Consider the following 25,114-nt stretch of genomic DNA (forward strand, 5'->3'; position numbering starts at 1 on the left):
TGTAAGGTGACTATATGCATCTAGTGTTAAGCAAAGTGAGAACAGAGGCTCTGTTTAGTTAAAAGTATTCAGAGGTTCCGATAATGAGCTCATTAGAGTCAAATGACACGCTAATAATCCTTAATGTTTTCTGTAATGACAAACTATATACCATCATGGGAAAAACGAATGGCAATCAGCTGCTTTAAGTGACCAACCAATCTCCGTCCTTTTGAAATCGGTCGACACGAAGCCAACAGAGCCTTCGTCGTGTTTGTCCACGTGCCTCGTCATCACCCGACACAAGGCCCCAGACTCTGTGTTGCTGGCTTACATAAAGAGGGTTTGTCACTGGGACAAATCATGTGGTTTAGTACTGACATCCCCCTAAGAGGAAAAGAACTGCAGTCTTGCACACACACACACACACAGACACACACACAAAAACAAACAACATGAAAAGGCAGAGCTAGCCAGCAGCTCGTACAGTCTGAAAGAGGGAACAACGAGTTCCATGACCCAGGGCAGGAGGGAGGCATGGAGAGAGAGAGAGAGAGAGAGAGAGAGAGAGAGAGAGAGAGAGAGAGAGAGAGAGAGAGAGAGAGAGAGAGAGAGAGAGAGAGAGAGAAAAGAAGTATGGGGAAGAGAGAGACACATGGGAGGAGTGGGAGTGAAAAAAAGGAAGCAAAGGAGAGCATACAAACGGAGTGACATGTGAGGGGAGGAGGGAGTGGGGGTATATAAAGTCAAACTTGCTACCATAACTACGTTATAAAGGTTAAGTTACAAAAATGATGCAACAGGTCTGGAGAGTGAGACTTACAACCACTACCACACTCAATTTCACACTGACGGGAGCGTAGTAGTGTTTTGATGGCTTCCATTACATCATTCTGAACTCCATCCCTTCACACTTATCCCAAGGGCCGCAGGGGAGGCTGGAGCCAATCCCAGAAGACGGGGTAGAGTCTAAGACAGATCGCCAGCATGTCACAGGGACAACATACACAGAGAAACAACCATTGACACACACATTGACACCAACGGACAATTTAGTCTCTTAAACCTATGCTTCAAGTCTTTGGACCATGAGAGGAAGCTTGAGAAAACCCACACAGACATGTCATGGGCAGAACATGAAAACTGCACAGAGAAAGACCACCGCCGGCCACTTTACAATGCTGAAGACCTCTGTAGGGGTGTCTGACTATTACTCATCATATACAGTTCAGATTTATACAAATAAGCCATTTAAAATTGTTTTACTCCTGTGGCAGTTTTGCGTCGGTCACGTATTAGAAACCTCATCAACACCCACTCACTTGCTGTGAATTCTGCAGAGGATCTCTTGCCGTGTTTTCACATGGTCTCATTCTGGCACTGACATGATCCAGAGTTTTAACTAGGGGGCGGGCAGGAGAAACACTGGAGATAGTCCAGAAACTATCCCTGGTAAATTTTGTGTACTCACATTCAGCCCCTCCACTGAACGTCAGGAGATTATCTGGAGTTGAGTGCATGTCTGAGGGCAGCTACAGACGGCTTTACACAAAGTTTTCTGCTCCACTTTATAATTCTGTGCTTTTCAAGATCCCAACTGCTTTCTGCTTTATAATATATATATCTATATATATAGATATATATAGATATAAATAATAATTATATATGTCTATATATATATATCAGTATCGACAAGATAAGGACTCTACTTTAAAATGTCATTCTAAATTTCTAGAGTAAATACGTTGAGATCAGGACAGTATGTGCTCATGATCAACAATCTACTACATGGCAAAGCTTTTCATGAATATACAGCTTTGCCAGGAGTCCTCCATTACAGCCGGCTGTGCCAGGTTTCACGGGCACTGTGCCACATTAACGCTCTGATATTTAGTCTGAATGCTGCTGGGGATCCGGCTCTTTTTCCATCTGCCTTGCGCACTGCAGAGGCTTATGCCATGGGAGGAGAGCGCGGATCTGCAGTGGCTCGTGTCTGAGATTTATGGGGCTTTGCAGCCGAGCTTCCAGCACGGTCCTGGGAGGGAGAGAATACATACATCTGCATGATTTTCCAGCGTGCACAGCCGTGTTTACAGACCAACGATAGGGAGATTGCAGTCCTGGGTTGCCCAGACAAACCGATGACAGAAGTCTTTCCTCCGACGGAGGCCAGCAGTTTGACTCATGGGGAGAGAAACGGTTACCTCAACAGCAACCTGATGACAATTACTGTAAAAACAGACATTAACTCACTAAGTGCTTCCACGCAACCACAAAAGTGCAACCTTTAAATGGTATCAGGCTGTAGGTTTTAAGGTAAATGGGAGCCAGGTATTAACGGAAAAGTTAAAGACAATTCTCATGTCTGTACATTTACAAAGACTGGAGGGAAGGGTGGGGGTGTCAGTCTTGTTCTGTCCAAGTGTAAGAAAATGGGCCAATGGCACCTCGAAGACTCACCGATTAACACTCGTAAACTCACTTGTAAATTTAATTTGAACAAACCGGAACGGGAAAAACTAAATGTTGTGGTTTTACCAGGTTTCTTTATGAGCCGGACTATTGCTTGGCTGAAGGTTAGTGGCAAACTAACCTTTTCCTGGCTCATGGCACTAGCTCAATATTAAATTCACACACACGGGTGGCATCCATCTCCTCACTTCTCTCCTGTTAATATTTTTAAATATTTGTCATGCATTACAAATAACATAGCTTTGTTATGCATTAGTCGGTAAAGCCAAATGTTTAACTTATTTCTAATTCATTTTACAATCACATTGAATTGAATTTCACATGTTTGAAAGGTCTGACATCAGGTTTGATTGATCTAACTCATATAATACTAGCCCAGGACATAATCCTCTGTAAATCGACAAGATGCAAAGATTTTGTGCAAGTTAAATAAAATAAAACAATTAATTATTGAGCTTAGTAGATGTGTGTAACCTAGATTTTGGGCAGAGTCACGTTCTGCTACCAGACATGGCTGCCAGGGTAAAATCAATTTGTTTCTGTCCGCTGAAACTGCTTCAGACATTTGCGTTCACACCTCCTACAGTTAAAGTCTCGAAAAGTTCAGAGTTTCCGCGAATGTGTGAAAGCGATAAAACGCACACACCTACAGTGGCTCTGCTCCCAAAGACTGGAGGCAGTTTTCTGTGAAAGCGCGGATGAAGCCAAACCCCCATGTAGACGATATATATCCCATGAGAGAGGGAAAAATAAATGTGCAGCGGGGCTGTAACTCTGCCACAGAATGAGACCAGACCAACTGCTGACAGCAGCTTCCACCATGAGGAGAGACAGAGGTGGAGGAGAAGAAGAAGAGGAGGAGGGCTTGGCAGGACGGATAGGGAGAGAGACACAAACATCTGCCCTCCCATAAACAAATGCGGACCCTGAGGCTTTGTAGCGATTGGAGAGGAGACCGTGATGGAGGAGAGGCGGGGTGAAACCAAGCATCGCTAATCATCCCAATTTGAAGAAGGCACTCGGTGGATATAATCCCAACGAAAGATAAAACGAGGCCTGAGAGAAGCCGTCACTAATCACTATATAGTCCACTATATTGTGAATTAGCCACAGTGCTGTGTGAATGTTCAGCGAAATTATAAAACCCTATATAGTGGACTGATTGTATCCCACAGTGCATCGTGAAAAGTAGTGTACAACCTGTGGTCACAAACTGAGCAATATAAACCATCGTGCATTGTACTCGCTGTGTTGACAGGCAGACCAACAGGAGGAGAGAGGACTGCATGTCTCTACTTCTTTGTCATATTAAAAAAAATGGTGAGGATGAAGACAGACAGGTTTAAATTCTCCAGCTTTTTAAAAACAGTCGGCTTTAGAGAACGTTCCTAATATTTCGAATGACCTAGTTTGGATTTTAATGACCGCCATGAGTAAAACTCTGCCATGAAATATGTAATAAGAGCAGAGCAGCAAATCACAGCACAAACTGCAGCAAACAAGTTCATTTCTTCATTTCTACACCCTACACAGTGAAGGAGGGGGCAGTGAATGAGTGGGTCATTTTGGACACAGTCAAAGTGTAACTGTTTCCACTGGAGCCCGTCTCTGCTGCCACATTCATATTCAACGCAAAAGAGGGAAAACATGGACCTTTGACTGTTTTAACAGAACGTTTTGTCCCATTATATTATTTAAAAAAGCAGATCAATATCAGTCGATAGCAAACCTCGGCTGTGACCTTTCCAAACCTTCAAATAAGTGTGACACACTGTTATTGCAGTGTGACGTGAGCATTAGCATTTGTAGCAGTTTATAGCTCCCAGCACTTAGGCTCCAGCACACTCACTGCAAGGCCCCCCCCCGCTTACTCAGTCACAGACAGAAATAGCTCCCTACCATTTCATATTATTATTCTTATAGTCCACAACAGTCAGAGTAAGTGGGTAACAGGAGAGAGGTCGACAGCGATGTGGTGACCAGAGCATAATTAATCCACTTTTCCTTTTCAGGACAGGAGCCATATTTTATTGCTTAGAACAATTCTCGTATAATCTAAAGCTGAATTTGGCCACTTGTATGTATTGCAACCTGATCCGAAACACAACATTATCACCTTACAAAGACGACAACCATCATCTAAACCTCCAGGACATGCATTCATTAGAAGCAGTGTTTCTGGACACAGAATCACTGAAAGTACAATAATCTGTCCCCTTGAAGCTCTGCTTTGTTCTGAGCCAACTCATAACAAAAACATCTGGCTGCTTCGCTGCTAAATGCTTAACATTAAATGCTTGGTGTTCACAAGCTTGCTGCTAACACAGTGTACAGTGGTTGTTGCAAACAGCTGCTCGCTTTGACTGGTAAAGAGGTTGAAGAAAGTGTTGAGAGTAAATCAAACCAGTAAAGAAGTGCTAACTCTAAATTTACAACAGACCAGTGGAATGACAGCAAAAGGTATTCTGTGTTGCATTAGGGACTGTACAAAAAATATTTTTGATGAGATAAGATTAAACAATGTGCATTTCTTATTGGCCAATGCTTATATTTAGAAAGTATGGCCTCAAGAGGTTGATATACACTGGGAATATTATGTGGTTGTTACTATTTTATTATTTGCACTTGTATAAATACAATGATTTAACAAAATAAAGATACAGAATTGCTGAATTTAGAATGTTTATTTTACATAAATGTATCTGACACAAATATTGGTTGCTTAAGTATCTGATAAGGATCTGATCTCATATTTTAGGTTGAAAAATGTACACAAATATCTTGATGATCAGATGCTGAATATCTCAAAATGTCAGATATCGGCCGAGTTAATCTGCCGTCCGAGTCATTGGTCAATCACTGACAAAGAACACAGCTCGTTCCTGATTCCTCACTAAGCTGCTTGTCCTTTCCATTGACAAAATGAGTCTTACTTGTCCCTGAAGCTAGACTGAGCCATGGTATGAGTCATCCCTGAACCAAAGCACATTCATAGCTGTCCAGACACACACACACACTGCCTACAGTTAAATGGGAAACAGGAAGGAAAGTGACAGCTCTCTTCCATTCGGTCAAGCTTGGAAGAACGCTTAACACCAGGAGGGGCCAATGACCTCTTGATGCGAATCCCACTTTTGTAAATCAGCCGTTACACAGTCCGTGCGACAGTACAACATGTTCCCACACACATGTAGGCATCAACCTGCTCTCAACCCTGAAGCTTTATGTGCTAAGAATCTGCCCAGCATTCCCTTGCCGATTATGGATTTTGATATTCACATGGTATTTTATTGGTTTCCATGTTAGTTTTTGGAGACGGGGATTTTTAAATTAGAGCGAGAGATGAATTCTACACAAATCTTTATTCCCACGTCTCCTCCCCTTACATGGCGGCGTCCTCCAGCTGCCGTAAGCTCATTCATTCCCCTAAAAGGATGCTGCATTTTTTCTCCCGGCTTGGATATTAGCAGAGCCAAGCCTATTCAAAATAATCCTCCCGAGCTAAAAAAAAAAGAAAAAGGGGGGATGTTGAAAAATGAGAATGGAGGAGAAGCTGGCAGAGAGTTTTGCAGGTCTCCAGATGCGGCGTATCACCATTCGTCTATGGAATGTCAGTTATTTCCAGGACGTCTTTAATAGCTTCCCTCATTTGTGCACGGCAGCTCCTGGGCCGGAGGGAGGGATGTTGGAAAAGAGTGGTGCTACTCTGATCAGCTGCCCACAAATGACACCAGAGAGGCCACGCAGAGAAAGGGAGAACTTTCACACTCCTCCTTTACTCATTCAAACAAACACTTAAGGTGTCAGAGCTCATGGTGGCGGGATACAGACTCATTATACATGATACGCGCATTTCTGCGAGATGTCTGCAGGGGGCGGCTCACATAAACAGACACCTTCGTGCTTCCCCAGCAGGAGCCGCGGATTCAGGGAAACATGATTCTTTGCAAAACTCAGAGACGGCGACACACCCGAGGTGATATTTATTGGTGTAGTCTTTGATCTGACGTGAAAACACAGATTATGCCCTGAGAAACTGTCCTACCTTTGGGTGGGAAGTAGGATTTGCTTTCAGCTTTGTGGGGCCAGTCGACCACCAGGTGCCCGTAGCGACGGAAACTGTTGGTGATTTCATCTGTAAAAAAAAAAAAGGAAGAACACAGAAGAGAGGGGGCTTGAGTGTTGTGTTCATGCCATGATGAGAAACCATCCATGGCTGCCCATGAACTATGCATGTGAATGACTCTAGAGCCACACTTTCTATTTTTCACCATGTTTCTTTTGCACTGGTAGCCAATGCCTTAAACAGGAGCACCGGCCAAACGCATCCATGCTGCACTGGTCTGACTCGTGCCGTGGAAACTCATGAATTTTTCAGCCAGCTCAGGGCACACACTGTGCATCCAGTCCCTGTTACATGAGCTGGTTCAACGCTGTAGGCACATATGACCGTAAACATCCCATGTTAACGTTCAGACCCGCCCCAGGAAACAATTACAGGTTTATAACGCATCTGGTCGCAGACTTAAAAATCTAGATATGTTAAGAATCTTTAAATGTATATATATGAGGAAGAAGGAAATACAGTGAATCTTCGGCTCTGGTCTGGTCAACAATTTACATATTTAGCTTTCCGTAAGAGGTTATGTCACTGGTGTTTGCACCAATACACAAAAACTACCGCAACGATTACAACTAAAACCTGGTGGAAGGATGTGGGGTCAGGGAAGAATCCATTAAATAGCCCCTTAAATTCTGGTACAGATCCGTATCAGGGGCAGATCCAGGATTTTCTTTAACATTGCAAAATTGGGGGGGGGGGGGGACTTATATTTATGAGTTTGTGCAATTTGGTGCAGAACCAAAACCAAAATACAGATCTAGTAAATTTAAATGGCTAAACTCTGACAGTTTGACTGTAACATTACGTCCTGTTTAATTCATACAAAACCATAAAAACCACAGAAATTACATGTGGCTTCACAAGGGGTGATGTGCCTAACTATTTCTATGCGAAGGGGAATTTTCCAGTCTTTGTACAATACTATGCTCTGGTAAGTCTCTGCAAGAAAGCTAATAAGCATGTTTCCTATTTGTCCATCTAGTCTTTCAGCAAAATGTTCTTTGGTTTGCCAACTGTACATCAAACCCAAGCATGGGAACCCAAATGTTAATTGTGGCTAAATACATTTGTTATCCCTAACAAGGAGTGTCAAGGTGCCATAAGGCCAGCCTTATATATATATGTGGGTGTGTAACTGTTAATGGCAAAAAGCCAAGACTGTACTGAGAGGCTTCCAGCTGTGTACGTAGAGTACAGCGTGTATCTGTTTGACTTTGTGGCAGGGCGGTGTGGAGGAGTGAAATCATTCCTCCACATGTGAATCACTTTTGTTTACCTTCATCTATGTCGGGTGGAAGTCCTCCAACAAAGACCTTCCTGGAGTAGCGCTCCATCCGCTCTCCGTTCTGACAGCGGGTCGGCGAGTTCAGGCCCGGGGTCAAGGAGGGGTCACCGTGGCCATCGTCGAGGAAACCATCTTCGAAGGGGAAAAGGCAGGAACGACCTGGTAGGGGCAGACAAGAGAGAAAGAAGGAGGCAGGGAAGATGAGGAGGGAGGACAGGGGAGCAGGGAGAGGTGTAAGAGTGAAAGGTAAAGAGGGAGGAGTGTGAGAGGTAAGAGTGAATTAATCAAATCTGGAAACAATTACAGAAACAGAATCAGGTTGGTTCATGAGGTCACCATCATTCTTTGCTTTGTCCAGTTTTACTCAACACTCAAAACATCCATTCTAACCCTCATTATATAAGAATATTGTAAAATGCTACAACTACTATGATCGGATTATATTATTAATAGGTCAAAATAATGTGATTGATTATCAATACAATCTTCAGTGATTTAGTATAAAGGCCAGAATGTTAACTAAATATTTATAATTTTAAAAAGACAGGAAATCCACAAGCAAAATTATTATAATTATTAACAATTCAAGAAAAGATGACATCCATGAACACTGAATTAAAAATAGGTTATTGTGGAAACCCTTCCAAAACAATGGACGGTGTTGTTAAAGCAGCCCATGTTTTTAGATTCAGATGTTCCACAATCACATTTGTGTGTAACGTGCGGGTGTGCACATGCATTTGACCGCTGCATATATCAAATTATAATCATGATATCCAAACGCCATCTTGGGAACCTGCTCCCGCTCCTAATCATCCTAACATGAACAGTAATCCTGACCTAAGGGAACCATGCTGAACTGCGGCACATAATGAGAATGGAGAGACAGTTGATCAGCCAGTAATGAAAATGGTTATGGTGTTCTCCCCCAGTCGGATACATCAAGCCTGTGGAAGTCTAAACCATCTACAGTTCCCACAGGGGGGCTTACACTGCTGGACAGATTTCCTGGCATTATCACCTCAACCAATATAGTTATTTTTGTCCCGGATATTTATTTAATGTCTTTTAGTTTGAGAGCAGGGCTTGTGGATTTCATCTTAGGTTTTTGTGAAGCTCTCACTCGAAACCCTGCACTTGCGTAGCTCGCACTCAAATAGTTCCTGCTTGTGCTAGGATTTGCACTCACGCTACTCCTGTGAGCGTGAGGAACCTCTGCTCTTCGATGTTTTGGTGCAACACATCTGTCAAATGTACCCAACTAATACAAATGGGGAATATTGGCAGTCTTGGTGCACAAAACCATCCAAGAGCAGAGGTTTCACACGCTCACAGAAGCAGTGTGAGTGCTAGAAGAGCTAAAGCTGGAGGGCAGGAAGTATTTTCATGCAACACACTATCTGAGTGCAAGCACAGAGTTTGCGCACCAGCAGAGCAAATCTAAGAACAAGCAGGGGTTGGCTGTTTGAGTGGAAGTGCATTTCGATGAGACTTGGTAGAAGGGTAAGACATTGGCTATGAAAGAACCCATTAAATTTTGGTGTAGATCTGGACAATGGGGTCACTTTCTTTAACACTGTGAGATTTGTGGAACTTTTTTACCATTTTCCCACAGAATATTTCATGGATTTGGACGAAAAATCTGGCGTATCAAGGGAATTGGTGTGTCATTTAGTGAAGACTGCTGGGCCTGGGGCAAAGGTATGTGCTACTCTGGTTTTAGTGTGTTTTTTCATTGTGGTGTTGCTTGTTCAGATAGAATATGTATGTTCTATTCACTACAACCACAGTTATGTCCCTCACTTAAGCGGGTTTGATCTTTCAAGAAATAAAAATGTCAGGTAGTAAAGAAATCCTGTGTGTTCATATCAGCGCCTCATGGACACTCTTTATTGATAGGACTTTGATTCAGACAATATTTACTGCACTTTGCCATCTCCACCATATTACAGTCTAAACATAATAACCCCAGCCTGATATTACAGTAAACGTACAAATGCCACACGGCAGCCCTTCCCGCTCGCTGAAGAAAAACTGAATTATTGAAGCAACACATCAAATAAAAAATGAGCCATGTTGGAAGCGCCGGCAGTATCCAGATGATGATTCACTTCTGAGTCAGCGTCCCCCTTCATGAAAATTCCCAAAGTTAAATTTGGAAAGTCTCCAACCAAACATGCCTCAACATTTCCAAAGATTTAGCGTTGGATTTGGCGGCAGATTCAGAATCAGGCAGTTGACACTGAAAGAAAAGGGAGCGGATCAATTTTGCACCAGATACTGCGATCAGATCAGATGTCTTTTTGTTTTTAGGAATTACAACCTCCCACATTTGCACCACTGGTCGTGTAAGCATCAGAGGTAGAACACTGACTCAGAACGGAGACAAAAATAAATTTAGCAGAATGACATTTTGCCCTTTTCACCATCATGCAAAATTAGATTCAAATTAGGTGGACCCTTGCCCCATCTTGATTGAATGCACTTCATGGAAAACAATGTGTCAAAATTAATATGATTTCATTCAATCACAGGACAGATGAAAAGCAGATCGTGACACCACACTACGGCCCCCCCTTCAAAGAGAGGGAGGGACAGAGACACGGTCAGCATGGCAAGCAGAACCCCAGAGAAAATGCCACAACGTTACCTCTTCTACGGCCATAGCTCCGGGCTGCTTGTCAGCATAGTGGGGGAGGGAGGGAGAGAGACACAAGGAGAGAGAGAGAGAGACAGAGAGAGAGAGAGAGAGAGAGAGAGAGAGAGAGAGAGAGGGGGTCGGGGCAGAGATACAGAGACATGGGTTTTGAGGAAATAAACCAAAACCAGGAACATCTCTAAGGCAACAGTGAGACCACATATGGCTAAACCTAAGCTTCGGCAACAGGAGGGTGATTATTGTCCGTCCCTGCAGTAAACCTGCTGCACCTGCCTTAGCAACGGACGAAAGCAGATGCGGCAGGGGCGGCTGGGTTTAGCCACAGAGATGGCTGAGATATTTAGCAGCATAATCCAACGCCCCATAGCCGGAGATCGTCATCTCAGCTTAATGAACCATCGATGGCTCGCGTTCGTGCTAATCTTCTGTGAATATTCACAAATGAGGCCATAAAGCTGAGTGCACGCAGGACTCGAGGTAGAGCAGGTTAGTCATTATCATGGCCTCGGTGAAATATTTAAAAAGTTGCTCCAGGGTCAGATTTGGCAGGCCAGCTGCAAGTGGAAACTTCCCACAGGTTAAAGGGTGAGTATGGAGGTGCCTGGCAGCCTCGGGGCTCTGAGCGGGGAGGATAACATGCAGGGTGGAGGGGGGTGGGGTGGAGAACCGGCTATAATGTCTGTGGGCTGCACTGATCCAAATCTATCGCAAGGCAAAAGTACACTGTGATCATCACTTATATCTAATCAGCTTTTCACATGTTCCCGTCTTATCTCTTCCCTCTTTTTAATGCTCATGTCACTGCACTCACTTATACGAAATCTAAAATACTGTAAGATAACAGCTGGGAATTTTAATTCTGTCGGCTGTGCACTTTTCTCAGACAGTTTAGACTGCAGGGTGCAAGGGGTTCATTTGGGGAAAAAAATAAACCATGTGTCCACAGCGGCAACTTACTGTCTTTTTACAAAAGTCTTGTCTTCTCTCCCATACATGACTAAATGTTGTCACGTGACTTAAGGTCCTTGGAAACTGAGCAATTTTGAACATCATGGGGTGTGCCCCACAACAGTTAAAATATAAATCCCCAACTATGTATGACAACTGAGGATACTCCATCAGCTGATGAAGACGGAAAGTAAGTAAGTTGACCTTTAGCTGAGATTGTTTCAGTTACATTTTTTTGTTCATCAAGGTCAACATTTTCAACAGCCTCTCTGTCTTTCTCCAATATCCCATCACCTGTAACAACATTAAACAATCTTGGGTCATGTGATGACAATAGAGCTGTTTCTATCACAACTGACCAAATTACATCCATTGAGAAATACCACCGAGATACATACTTAAGCTAGAATCACGTGCATATAAAACCATCTTTCAACTATTATGTCCATGAAATTGCCTGAGAAAAACCAGGAGATTGAATTTAAAGCGCAGCACGAAGCTAAAGGTCGATACTAAAATGAGATTTGTAAAAGGGGTCCATAATTTCCAGTTTGTCTGGATTTTCCAGTAGGAAGTGAAATTTGCTACACCAGCTCTTCAAAGTTCAAGAATAAACTATTGCTCTCAATAAACCTCAACTTTTATGTGGAGAATAACCACATATTGTTTCAGAAATGTTTTTCAGTGTTTCCTTAATCTCCGAAGTGTTCTCACAAACAAGCTCAGTTGGAGTCTCGCTGTGCAGTGGATGCAAACCGCAGAGGAGGCAAAATGTGGCTTAAGACGGAGCAAATTCCAACAAACAGCAGGAGGGGTTACACAGTACCCAGAACAGATCCTCCTGCAGCTCTAAACTCATAAGTCACAAAGCAGACTTGTGGCCTCGAAAAGCAATATGGGCCTTTGCGTTGCGAGCGCCCCATTGTTTGACTTGGCCCTCTGGCTCCTCTCAGGGAATACATTGTCTCAGAGCCTCTTCTCCCTTGCTATGTTTTCATTAAAAAAAGAGATCTGGCTCTCCAATCTCCCCCCAAAAAGGCCTGGGCAGTCTCTGCAGCTTTGCACTCTCACCGTCTGGTCTTGGCAGAAACAAAGTCACCTAGCAACCAGGGCAAAATGAAGGAAACCGTTTCGCTGGGAGATTTTCAGATCCCTCAACGAGACGAAACACCGACCATGAGGGAGAGCAGGAAGGAGAAAAGTGAGGGTTAAGAATAAGTGCCAACTTCAAACTGTGTAATGTCTGCGAGATAGAAAATGTTTAAAGGAAACCTGGGTGATTCCTCTGGGCGCGAGGAGTTTGATGTATCCTGCTCTGAGCGGCTTCAAAGCCTCAGACGCTTCTACTAAGCTGTCAAGTGAACATCACTAAGAAATCTAGATAGACGACCTATGCTGACTACGCTCAACCCTCTCTTCTTCACTTCAAGTTCTATCCGTAGACAGAAGAGGCCCTGCAGCTTCTCAAAGCATGGAGCCTCTGAGCTAATGGGTTGAGGGAGAAAAGCTGAATAAAATACTTTTAAAAGTTGGAACCGAAGCTTCCCTGTCTACACACATCAGAGGCTACCACAGTGTGAGCCAGTTCTGACAGACTTGGGAGATCTGGGCAGATCTGTGCTTGCCTGAGCGTAATCCCATGACACAACAGTTTAACATCTATCCAAGACACGTTCTCCGAGGATACGAATGATGAAAAGAACAGAATGAGAAGCACCAGCGTTGTCGAGATGTGACATTAGGAAATTGCTTCCTCTGCCTTCACCCGTCTGTATCCCTGTATGCCAACTGAACATATCTAGAGAGGAAGCTAGGGGTTTGCTGAAGTGATTTGATCACCGGCCGTTCAAACCAGCTTTAATATCTGCTGAGTTTTGGACAAGGCAAGCATGACTCTCTCAACTAGAGGGAAATCGAGCCCCGGAGAACTTATATCCCTGACCCCATCTAAAGACGAATGTAGATCACCCAGGCAGGGCAGAGCCAAGTCTGGAAAACTCTGTGGCATCTATGTAGCAGCATACGGGACAAAGACCTGATAAAGACTCGTCTCGTGTCAATGCTGGTCATCTGCCATCTGGTGGGACACTGGAAGGAATATAATCTTACATGTTGGGGTATTTTTGGAAGAGCTATTCACAGGTCAACAGCTAGCGCTTCGAGAACTGACCTAGGTTTATGGTGTCAGGGAATCCAGGCCTTAGCTAAGGGTAGGCAGGTGTGCTCCGTGTACTGTATATTGATCGGGTTGTGTAGTTGGGGGGCCATATCCTTTCATGGGAACATGCCACAAAATACTTTCCAGTCTTTAGTTCTTTCAAAACACAGGACAAAACGCAGGCACAATGCATTTATCAGCAGAACGGAAACAATTCCAATGAATTCTAGGAACATGATGGGTCTCTGCAGTGAAACGGGACTTACTGTTCAATGGCATTATGTGGTCTGCTCCAGGATGATGAAAGTTGAGGCCCATACGTCCTGTCAAAGAAAAAAAACAAGACTTTTACAAAAGAGGGAAAACATGGACAGCACTGATAAAAGCCAGCCTGTTGACAGATAATCATTTAACCTTCCATTCCATACTGTCGGCAGGGAGCAAATGCCCATCATGATGAAATGTTTAATGCCATGAATAAATAAAAAACATGATACAGTGGCAGGGAAAATAGCCACAGATTAAAGATGTAGAAACACACATTCCTTTATTGTTACATATGCGCTCATACACAGACATGTACACAAAAACAAAGGCAATGATAAGGGTAGGAATTTAACACAGCGTGCATTCTGCTACATTAAGCGTATGATTCAAGAACACATATGCGGGTGCTTTCGCTGGAAGAGGGCTGGTGTGGGACATTTAAATAAAAGTCATGGTTATCTCTGTCTCCATCGTTCTTGTACAGACAAAAATACACCTAAGCTGAGGCATAAATATCCTACCTGGCTTAAGAAACAATTTTGGAGTCTCAGTGTCAACATCGTTAGCAGCGGCAGCCGCAGAGGCACACCTTTTATCTCCTAACCACTTCAAATTAGATCACTCTGTCAAAATCCACTTTTAGTAGCTATTTACTCAACACACAGAGACAGGCAGCCTATAGAGTAGTTCAAGCTGGACAGCTACTGTAAATGAGCCCCGCTTGCACAGAGCATCACTTTAGTATTAACACGGGGTGTAAAGGCTAGGGGAGGTGACTGTAAAGTATCTCTTGCTAAACTGCTTGTATAGGTTCCCCCATATGCTTCATGGACTTTGAGAGACCAACAGGCGTAATGTTGCAAGCCGCTATGGCGCAAATCACAAGGACATGTCAAATGTTTCAAAATTTTGACACAGAAGACAGATATCAGGGACACAAGGGGGTGGCCGCACCGCAGCTGGGAGTGTGATTAGCTCAGACACTTGTGCACACATTTATATGAACACCTGGGTTGTGTGACTTATGGATCTGTTGGCCAGTGTCTCATTCTTTTTACAATTTATTAGCATGAGGATTAGATGCAAAGGGAGGAAATATCATGTGTTATGTCCTGTTAAAGAGGCAATAGATCCAAGGGGCACATTACAGTCATGTATTGGTAAACATGTGGGGTAGAGTCTGCCAACAGACTTAAGGGGATTATGACCAAATGTCTCACTGACTGAAGTGTCATTAAAAGAGTATCCCTTCCATCTCAATAGCCGATTGTGCACTTTGACCTCGACCGACTGCATTTGGTTGGCAGTCAGAAAGAACAGGTTGCAAACTGAGCACTAGTACAATCCATTAAACCCATACACAATCAGAGCTGGGACTGCTGATCATAGGGCAAAAGTTGCAAACACTGTGGTCTGTCCTTTCCTTTTCATCGACATTAGTCATTTTGGGTGACAGAGGGGGGACAGTTCCCCCCCGAGCCCTTAAAATAGCTCTGGGCATGTGCCATCTGCTTCCCCTAGGAGTTGAGTGGCAGGGCCTGAGGGGCCCCTGAGTTGCTGCTGCTGCCACTGCTGTTCTGGTGACATTTCCTCATCGAGAGCATGAGCTATTCTCAACCTCCCCATAATGGTTGCACAGAAGCGCAGCCGCTCGGGAAAAGAGCCATACCATTTCTTGGGCACGGTTCCAACAGCACCTTCCCTGCATTTGGGAATAAAAAATGCAGACAGAACAGTGACAAGACATTTATGTCTTTCATCAACTGCTTTCCACAACAGTTAAGAGATAGGCAAAACATATGAATAGAAATACTGCATTCTAAATGATTTTTGGCTTGAAGATAGACTCTTTAATAACATCTTATTTTTGTTTTGAAAACCTAACTGTACAGTCTATTATCAGCAGGGGAGGAAAGAGTAGAAAGCCGAGAAGCTCATCATCAGATGAAGTAACTGATCAACGTCCATATCAACCCGATCAGATTTATCATGGTAATCATGGTGGACACATCATGCGTTCTGTCTAGGTTGCATAGGTTTTTGACCTTTGCTCTTCATGGAGTGACTTTCAAAACTTCTGAAGGCAACACGAATGCTGAGCCTCAAGTTCCAATGTGGTAAAATGTTCACTAGATTCCACGTGGCTGATCACCTCTGACTTGATTCCACCTGGAGATCTTCTCAACTGCTTTGGTCCTGTTTTGCTCCCTCTGGTCCACATTATAGCACATATTTAAGCCCCCAATAACACCTCTAATAGAAAGCTGCAGCAGGAGTTATGAGAGGGGAGTGGGTGTAGCAACAGCAAAGTGTGGAAACGTCCACGGTGATGGAAAAACACACCTCGGGTGCAGCAGGGTGCCCAAGAGCTGTGCTTTTGCTGACTACTACCAAAGAAACCTTTAATTACCATCACAACATTAGCAGAGAGGGGTAAGAGTCATGACAATACCCAGCGATGTGCATGTGTTCTCCACACGTTCAACAGATGGAACGATTGAGACATGGTATTCTCATGCTTCTGTGAGAATACCCAGTGTTTAGTGTGTCTCTCTGGCAGAATGCAGCGCGTCCTACACTTCATACCAGCTAGTGCTGAACCCAGCAACCCTTTGGCGAGATGATTACGAAAGGGCAAAGGTTCCTTTAGCAATCAAGGCATAGCACATAACAGTTAAGGCATATATATCTGGAAGCAAATCCCCACAACTTCCCACTGCCTTTTAAAGTTTCATAAACGCAGTAATTATAAAACTATTAAGTAGTTTTTCATACAATGATGGAGGATTTTCACAATCCACTAAAGTCTGATGCACAACTTGGCAGTGATAGTAACACTTTCATGGTTTGTGAGATCCGCACAAAACAAGATTTTAATTGACAAACAAGCCCGGACTTGTTTTGGTTGCCTGGACTGGATTAGCACAGTCATACTTGCAGGAGTCATGGATTTTCCACCATAACAAAACACAACTCTCCGACACACTGAAAGTGTAGTTTATTGGCAGCAAGGTGCTGTTTAACCTTTAACACAACCTACAAACACATCATCTTATCTCTTTGCAGTCATTACCAGCTGTTTAAAGTACAGGGGGCATCCCTCTGCGGTGGAGCTAATCTCAAGTGTTGTTTGCTACACGGTTTGTAAAGTGAAGGGGTTAAGTCCAACTTGCCAGCCAAACGTCAGCCTAACCAAATACTGACCTTTAACCTCGAGTTAAGCTGCATGACCCCTCTCTGAACCTAAAGACAAACGTTCACGTAGACTTCTTCTTCTAAACCAATGAGATCGATAACGATGAGATGGCGGTGGTGGTGTACTTTTCAAGGTTTGAGCTAAAACTTTATCTTAAAGCCTTTAAACCACAGCTTTACCTAAGGTAGAGGCAGACAGAGCAAAGTCCAAATTGCATATGTGCAAGACTCTCAGGAAAAGTTATACACCCAAGCCTTCGATTCATCTCAGCACCTTGACTAATCACTGTGTTACTCATCTGACCTATTCTGCGCATGCAACTCTTGTTTTCCCCCTGATAAAAACCTGTGTGTGTCAACTCTTACCCACTGACCACTGCTCCTGTCAACAAAAACACAAATTCAAACAGCACCAGTGTTTGCCCTCCCCCTTCACTACTGACCACACAGTTAAAGCTGGCCCCTACTATCATTTACAACAATATTATACTTCATAATGACTATTAACTAGCACATGGCAGGAGACAACCAAACCCAACAAAATCAATGTTAACTGCTTGTGTAAAGCTTAAATGGTTCAAACATTGTTCAAAAACAAATGACAGGTGGAGGTACTGTACTGAAAAAGTTTTGTTCATCATTCAGCTGGCTCGTGATTTTAATAAATTAGTTAAATATTTAGAGCAATTTTTAGGGGCTCATTGCAGGCTCTTCAGGCAGAGCTTTTGTAAGCTGATTTAATATAGATAGATAGATTTGTAAGTTCAGATATGTCGAGAAATTGTAACTGACGCATGAGTAAGGTCATGTGAGCAGATCAGCTGATGTGCATGCGTGTTTTCAACGAGACACGCTGGGTGGGGTGGGATTCACATGCAGGAGTCACAGGGACTCATTATTAATTATGAGCATCTCTGTGTGTGTGTGTGTGTGTGTGTGTGTGTGCGTGCGTGTGTGTGGCTTCATATCTGTTGTGTCGTCTTTGTCATAGTCAACAATGAGTAACAGCCTGAAACAAGTGTGTGAGGTGAGAGTGTTTAGCATGGAATGTCACAGTTGATTTATGTGTCAGAAACAATTTGTGCGTGTTCTATGCTTGTGTCTGGGTGTGTGTGTGACAATACTCTTTGCAGCAGCCGTGATGGTGGCTGTTGTCAAACTGGTGGTGTTTTTCCAGGCCGAGGGGAGAATCTCTTATGTGTGTGTTAGTGTGGGGGTGCCTCGCTCTCTCGACACGTGAGCTCAGCTGACCCAGTTCAGACACCTTACACAGACCAGTGTGTGCAGAAATGGGGATTGTTTAGACAACCCCGCGGCCCCGTCTCCCCTCGGAAAGAAGTAAAGAGCTCTTAAAAAGTTTGAGAGGATCTCAAAAGCAGCATTTCGCTTTCAGAGAAAGCACACAAACAGACACACACACACATTGAAGTCGCCTGTTGTCCAAACAAGGGCACTGAAAAAAAGTGTGTGGGTGGGGTCACCTCACACACTCTAAAGAAGACATTCTCATGGGCATGGACACCCTAATCCGGACCTCAGAAATGTGGTTTTACCTCATTATGACCAAGCTTTGGGCCTTGTGAGTCCTACTGTTCCTGAAAAGGTAACTGTATGTGCTGGAAAAAGTCTTAAAGAGGTAACAAAATGAGTACAGAACACACACACACACACACACACACACACACACACACACACACACACACACACACACACACACACACACACACACACACACACACACACACACACACACACACACACACACACACACACACACACACACACACATAAAACACTCCAGGAAAAACAACTATTCTGGTCACAATGAGAAGTATGCGAGAAATGTCTGTGATGGGATGGATGTGGGAGGGACACTTTCAAATGGGGATACCAAACTGGGTCTACTGGGATGAACACTTGACTAGTGTTTGTCAGATGTAGTCTCTTCAAAGTCAGACACCAAACTTACAGAAAGGGTAGTTGGCTTCAGACACAACTCGGATTGGGGGAAAAAGTAAACCGCGCCCTGCTGCACCATTAGGGGGACAGGGACTACAGCCAACGCCTAACCCTGCTCCAAGTCTCTAACTCATCAGCCAGCCCCCAAAACTGATTTGTTTGGTAATTCTTGATGCAAGTTATATTCAAGATTAAAGCTTCAAGTTCCGGTTAAACTAGCAACATTTACATGGACAGCAACAGTCCAATTTACGACACTATTTTGATTATGTTCATATATTTATGACAGAGCCTAGTCTGATTATGAAGTACAGCAGTTGGCAACTTCCATACATGTACTTAATTCAATTATTGCTAATTCCAAGTGTTACGTTATTGAGGTTGTTCTGGAAATGCTGTTTACATGACAGTGTATCAATCAGACCGTTGTCTTAAATCAGGTTAATAACAGAATGTTAATGTCCATGTAAACTTTCTTTGAGTCAACTGGAACTTACATCGGCGGAGCTGAAACACCTCCTCCCATCATCTGACAGGAACAACATGAACTCAGGATGATTGAATCAGGTCAAAATAAATTTGGATTAGGTCGGCTGATCAGCCTGTGGCTTAATAATGTTACCTGACTAAACTGCTGCTTGTCAACACATTGGCTACACTCTATTAAATCAACAAATTTGTACTAATGAAACATATGGATACCGAAAATAGTTGGGGAGAGAAATTTCTAAACAAATGACCGAAACCTGAATCTAACTAAACCATGAAGATCTGGACCATTTTGTTATATTGTCAGGGCTGGATCAGACTAAGTCACAGAGCCCATTGGCTACTGTCAATCAAGGACAACAACAAATATATTTGGGGCTTCCAGTGCAGACAATGGATATCAAGGCCAAGACTCAATCTTCAGACAGTCAGTAGGTATGCTTTTAGGGCGGAGCTGCTCTGTGGTTGGCACAGTAGCTTACACTGCAGCCCCACAATGTCTGCATGACGATGAGGGAGGTAAACAAGCAGAGAGAGAGAGAGAGAGATGCAGGAATGCACGCCCATGTTTATGTATCACACTCCCGCTCCTTTCCTTGTATCTCCTCTGTCTCTGCTTCGCTTTGATAAACAATCAAAGGGAAAGCCTGCAGGACATTACAACACCTTTCCAGTAAAGTTGGGACATTTTACTGTAACAATGCTCTCTCAGCCCAAGATTGGGAAAACAGACTCTAGGGATGAGAAGGCGACATGCTTTGCTCATTATATACCCCTCCCACAAATCTTTCCATTGTTAAGATGGGAGTATGGGGGAACATGAAAACCCTACACCCGACCTAACAGGGCCCCATCTGGGAGACAGGAGTTTTTACAATGGACACATGACCGCAACTAAAAAAATATTGGCTTAGAAGGCCTGACATACGTTGGATGACCTTAAAAGGTTGGTAAGAGATTGCTGTTACTGATCTGATCTTCAGGCTTTAACTCAGTCGTGGCAGGCCTAAGCCAAACAATCACACACAAAATAAAACTCCACTACAGTACGATGTACGAACTCTGCACCATGGTCATCATGCCACTTAGGAAAAATAACAATATGAAGCACAAATACATCGATCGGCGCATGATTCTGCTCACGATACGGTCAGTCAACAAAAGCACAGGTCATGTGACACTGATCACTTGATCCAGTGTTTCAAACCGGCAGAAAGTCAACAGGCGAAGAAAAAGAAAAGGCAAAAGAAGACCACGAGTGCATGACACACACACACACACACACACACACACACACACACACACACACACACACACACACACACACACACACACACACACACACACACACACACACACACACACACACACACACACACACACACACACACACACACACACACACAGATTTTGCAGGTAGGGCTCATAATGTTAATTACTCATTAGAGATGTTGATCCATATGGGATTAATTGGTAGATTGGCAAATAGAGAAAAAAATATGTATATATGCCCATGAAGCAAAAAAAAATAACAAAAACAAAAAATACTGTAAGCATGGACGTATGAATATTCCTAACCTGCAAAATGATTCCTCCATATAATATCAGCGATAGTCATTGGTGGGCCACCGGCAGGGTGTGGTTTACCTTTGTCATGGTCAGTTCTTATCATATCCATTAAGGAATTCTCCAAAGAGTGCAAGCTAAAAGCATCAAAGGGCCGATTCCGGTCCTGCAACACAGAAAAACAGGAAGAGGGTTAGGGTTAGAGTGAGGGAAGGACATCGTATGGACAATCAGCATTCTGTACACACAGCACCTATTGCCTGTCGCACTTGGACAGGGACCCCTCCTCAGTTTCTCTTCCTGGGGTTTGTTCCATTATTTATTTTCCATTGTCCGGGGGAAGAGGGGTTCTATGCTGAGGGTGTGGTATGCTGTAGAGATTGTCAAGCCCCTCAGGCAAATTTCTGATTCTGACCTATATGACCAATTTTTAGGCACTTTTGTGGCTGCGACATGCTACATTGTGCTACATCCATCAGTCATTAATGTGTATTCATGTTTTGGAATAAATCTCAGAATCTGAGAATTCATATGAACGCCATCTGAAGTCGGGACAACACAGACAGTTGGCAAAACTCTTGGTTCACAAGTTGCTGACCATTACACTTTAAAACCAATCCAACCAACAACACTTTAAAATCAGCTTTAAATGGTTGCTTTTCATAGGAACTTTTGTCAGTTGCAAATTCTTTTAAATGACACACCAAATCCTTTTTTTTGTTGCCCTTTTGTGTGTATGTAAATAATGGACGTTTAAACGCTCAAATAAAACACATTCCGACTTCTAAGCACATGAAAGTCGGAACAATGACTTCACAGCTCGGGAAATGGGACCTTCCGAGGAGCATGGGAACACACAGTAGTACACACAGCACCACCAGTGTATATTTATAATATATATACAGTAAATTAAGTAGACAAGAACATTGACTGATATTGTGCATGACATAAACTATAATTGTTAAAATGTTGAAAAAAGATTACATGAGCTTGAACATTTAGCCTGTCTTCGAAATTCTGGTTTGTTGGTTACCTTGCTCAAGGGCAGAAGACTAGTAAAAACAGCTCCTGCCTCTGTCAAGGCAGCGAGATGGGCAGGGATACGTTCAGTTAAAGAACAGACTGGATTCAGCCCACAGGAATCTCATCTGTCAAGATTTATATAATTTACAGAGGCTTTTTTACCATCAAGTCTATAGAATATTAGTAACAGAGGGAGTTTAACTCCTCAAAGATGATTTACTGTTTTGTAGTTTTCTATGATAGCAAAAAGTATATCTTCCTGTTTTATGCTGGTGACTCCAAGTGAATTTGAGATGCACATTTAAATGTAAAATGATTACAGTGTTTCCTCTACATTTGTTTTGCAGTTGGGGAGCTTCTGTGATGAACAGCTTAAAACCATCTCTGAATCATCACGGTCACCTTGTCACGTGTGCGTTAATACACACACATTGAGCTTGCTGCACTTTGGAAGAATGAAATGTCTCAAAGGAAACAGAAAAATCCCTTCTCTATTATTTACATTACATAAACAGAAATATATAATATGAACCTTATGACCCGAGGACAAAGTTGCACAAGTTTAACTGTGTCTCCGTGAAGATGGCCCATGACTCCACAAATGCAACTCCCCGTTGTTTGAGTGAGCTACACACTAACTTTCATTAATTCTTAAAAGGTATAGGTCTTAAACTTCAGCTAAATAAACTGTGATGACTCGAGAAATAATAAAGCAAAGATGTCTGCTTTGCTTGCACAAATGTACACAAACAAATGAGACCACTTGAGAGTCATTTCATGAGGTGTCACTGTTTTGGCAGTTACTAACCCTAACCCTAACCCTATGTGCTTAAAATTCTAGTATACATTTTTCAAAATGTTTCCAGCATATTTTCTATTTATTTTTCACAAACACATTGTAATCCTTTAATTCCTAATTACGACCCTGCAGAGGTGCAATGTTTTAACGAGGTTCGGTCGTATTCCCAACAGATAGGGATACAGTAGAGTCAACCATCTTAAAGCTTGAAGAGACTCACAGGGCACCACTTAGCTTGACCTGTAACAATCCCTTGTGTAACTGAGTTCTGGACGTTTTATTTCTACCGCCATGCCCAGAAAAGATAGATAAGGCTTTGAAAAAAACTTTGCATTATGAGAGGTAGAGAGGGAGGGCTACTTGGCTGCTGTGTGCTACCTCCCCTGGTAACAGTATTTGCTGTACTGATAAATGGTGACATCACTGAGTGTGTGTGTGTATGGCGCATGTGTATTTGTTTGTGGTTGTGTGGAAGGTTTCCCTTTGTGTCACATTAGCAGTGTGGAAAGTCCAAGTCGCTGTGGTTAAGTTTTCTGAATATTAGTGAACATGTGAAATGCAGCAGTGGATGCAGATGAGGGAAAAAAACGAAAAGTTAGTTGCAGCAATTCAGCAACAGAAATATTTTTTATCAGTAGAATAAATCCTTTTCAAATCAGCTCCGTATTTCACAGGTTAATATCCGAGTTAATGTCAGCAAAGATATTATACAATTATATATTCTTTTCCAAAACGTTACGATGAAGTGTAAGCAAATATGAAAATGTAATATAAACGTACTAAATATAAATATTCCTAAAGAGGGATCAGCCGTACACGATCAAACGTTTATCTAAATTTTAATAAATTTTATTTATATCGAGCTACTTCATTAAAGAATGAAGATGAAGATTATGTAAAGGGTGGCTGTGGCTCAGGAGGTAGAACGGGTCATCCACTAACCAGAAGGTTGGCGGTTGGAATCCCAGTCTCCCAATGGATGAATGGGTCAAACTGATAAACTTTAAAGCATTTAATACAACTTTGAGTGGTCATCAAGACTAGAAAAGCACTATGTTAAAGAAGCTATGAATACACTTCCGTGACGTCCACACCCAGTTTGTGCCTCTGCCAGGAGCTCAATTCCACCTGATGCAGTTGTTTTGAAAGTGTACCCAGAGTTAATGTGAAGTTGCGTACTGTGGCCATGACAGGACATTAAACTTCTGCCTGTGCTGCAGCAGTAACACTGTCATATATCAAGTATTTTCTCCCTCGTGATTTATGAAACCGCTCCGAACTCATATCCGCATCCCATGAAGCAGATCGACCCTCTCCAGTGCAGGACTGGACAGTCAATAATGCTGAATCACACACCTCAAGGAGAGAGCGCTCACTGCTGATGACGTGTGAAGTCACCCACTAGGCGTGAATGAATTTATGAGAATGACATGTGTGCCAAAGGTAAAGGGTGGGGAGCACGCCGAGCCGGAGCTGGGGCAGGAGGCTGCAGCCTTGGCAGCTGTGTCCTGTGTCCGCTGGCCGAGCCGGGGCCACACTGTTTGCACGCCACAGCTATTGTTGCCCATTCGGCTGAGCATTCAAAAGTGTTATTCCCCCCAACTCTGGAGCCGACAGCACCACGTAGATAAAAATCTGCCCACTTGGTACAAACGGTGAACACTTAAAACGCTGAGCTTTCAGTTTCCTGCCCCTCCCCTCCGACACATGTGGGTGATCACAGTGACGGCTGGGGGTCGGAGAGATCGCTGCAGTGAAATGACCTAAAGAGATAAAACAAATTCCCAAAACAGATTTCACTGTTTAACACATCACAGATTCCGACATGTGGAAATCGGGTTCAAGTTGACCGGTCCCGTCTACACTAGAGCTCATATTTCCACATGACCCATGAACAAGATATAGGAGCAGGTTTATGAGGGAGACCCTGATATAAAAAAGCAGACAGACCACTTAAGTTATGGCTGAGTACCTGGTTTTAATGAATAAAGTCTGCTTGGTAGAGTCGGCCAGTTTGTAAAGAAGTTGTTGAATTCATCAGTGGTTGTTTTTCTTTCCCCTTTTCAAACCATACAAATTACGAGCAGTAGTGAATTACTTTTATGTTGAACATAAATGTGCAGCTTCACGGCCACACAATCAATCAACCAGTGGGAAAAGGTTGTTGTAGAAAAACCCTGAGGGATACAGGT

General features: G+C 43.1%; 1 protein-coding gene across 13 annotated transcripts in view; it reads right to left on the reverse strand.

Moving 5' to 3' along the window:
- The window catches only part of cpeb3 (cytoplasmic polyadenylation element binding protein 3), a 40,263-nt gene that overhangs the window by 8,118 nt on the left and 7,031 nt on the right, over positions 1 to 25,114 (reverse strand). For 6 of the 13 annotated variants that reach the window (XM_053436366.1, XM_053436369.1, XM_053436370.1 and 3 more), the window contains 5 exons: positions 21,113 to 21,266; positions 13,891 to 13,947; positions 10,510 to 10,533; positions 7,851 to 8,018; positions 6,497 to 6,586 (listed from right to left, as the gene is read on the reverse strand). In XM_053436366.1, coding sequence (XP_053292341.1) covers positions 6,497 to 6,586; positions 7,851 to 8,018; positions 10,510 to 10,533; positions 13,891 to 13,947; positions 21,113 to 21,266 — 493 coding nt within the window. Of the gene's footprint in view, positions 1 to 6,496; positions 6,587 to 7,850; positions 8,019 to 10,509; positions 10,534 to 13,890; positions 13,948 to 17,266; positions 18,737 to 21,112; positions 21,267 to 25,114 lie in introns of those variants that run through there. The other 7 variants (XM_053436371.1, XM_053436376.1, XM_053436375.1 and 4 more) reach the window with 5 other exon arrangements.

The sequence above is a fragment of the Pleuronectes platessa genome, chromosome 12, assembly GCF_947347685.1.
Source record: "Pleuronectes platessa chromosome 12, fPlePla1.1, whole genome shotgun sequence".
NCBI lineage: Eukaryota > Metazoa > Chordata > Actinopteri > Pleuronectiformes > Pleuronectidae > Pleuronectes > Pleuronectes platessa.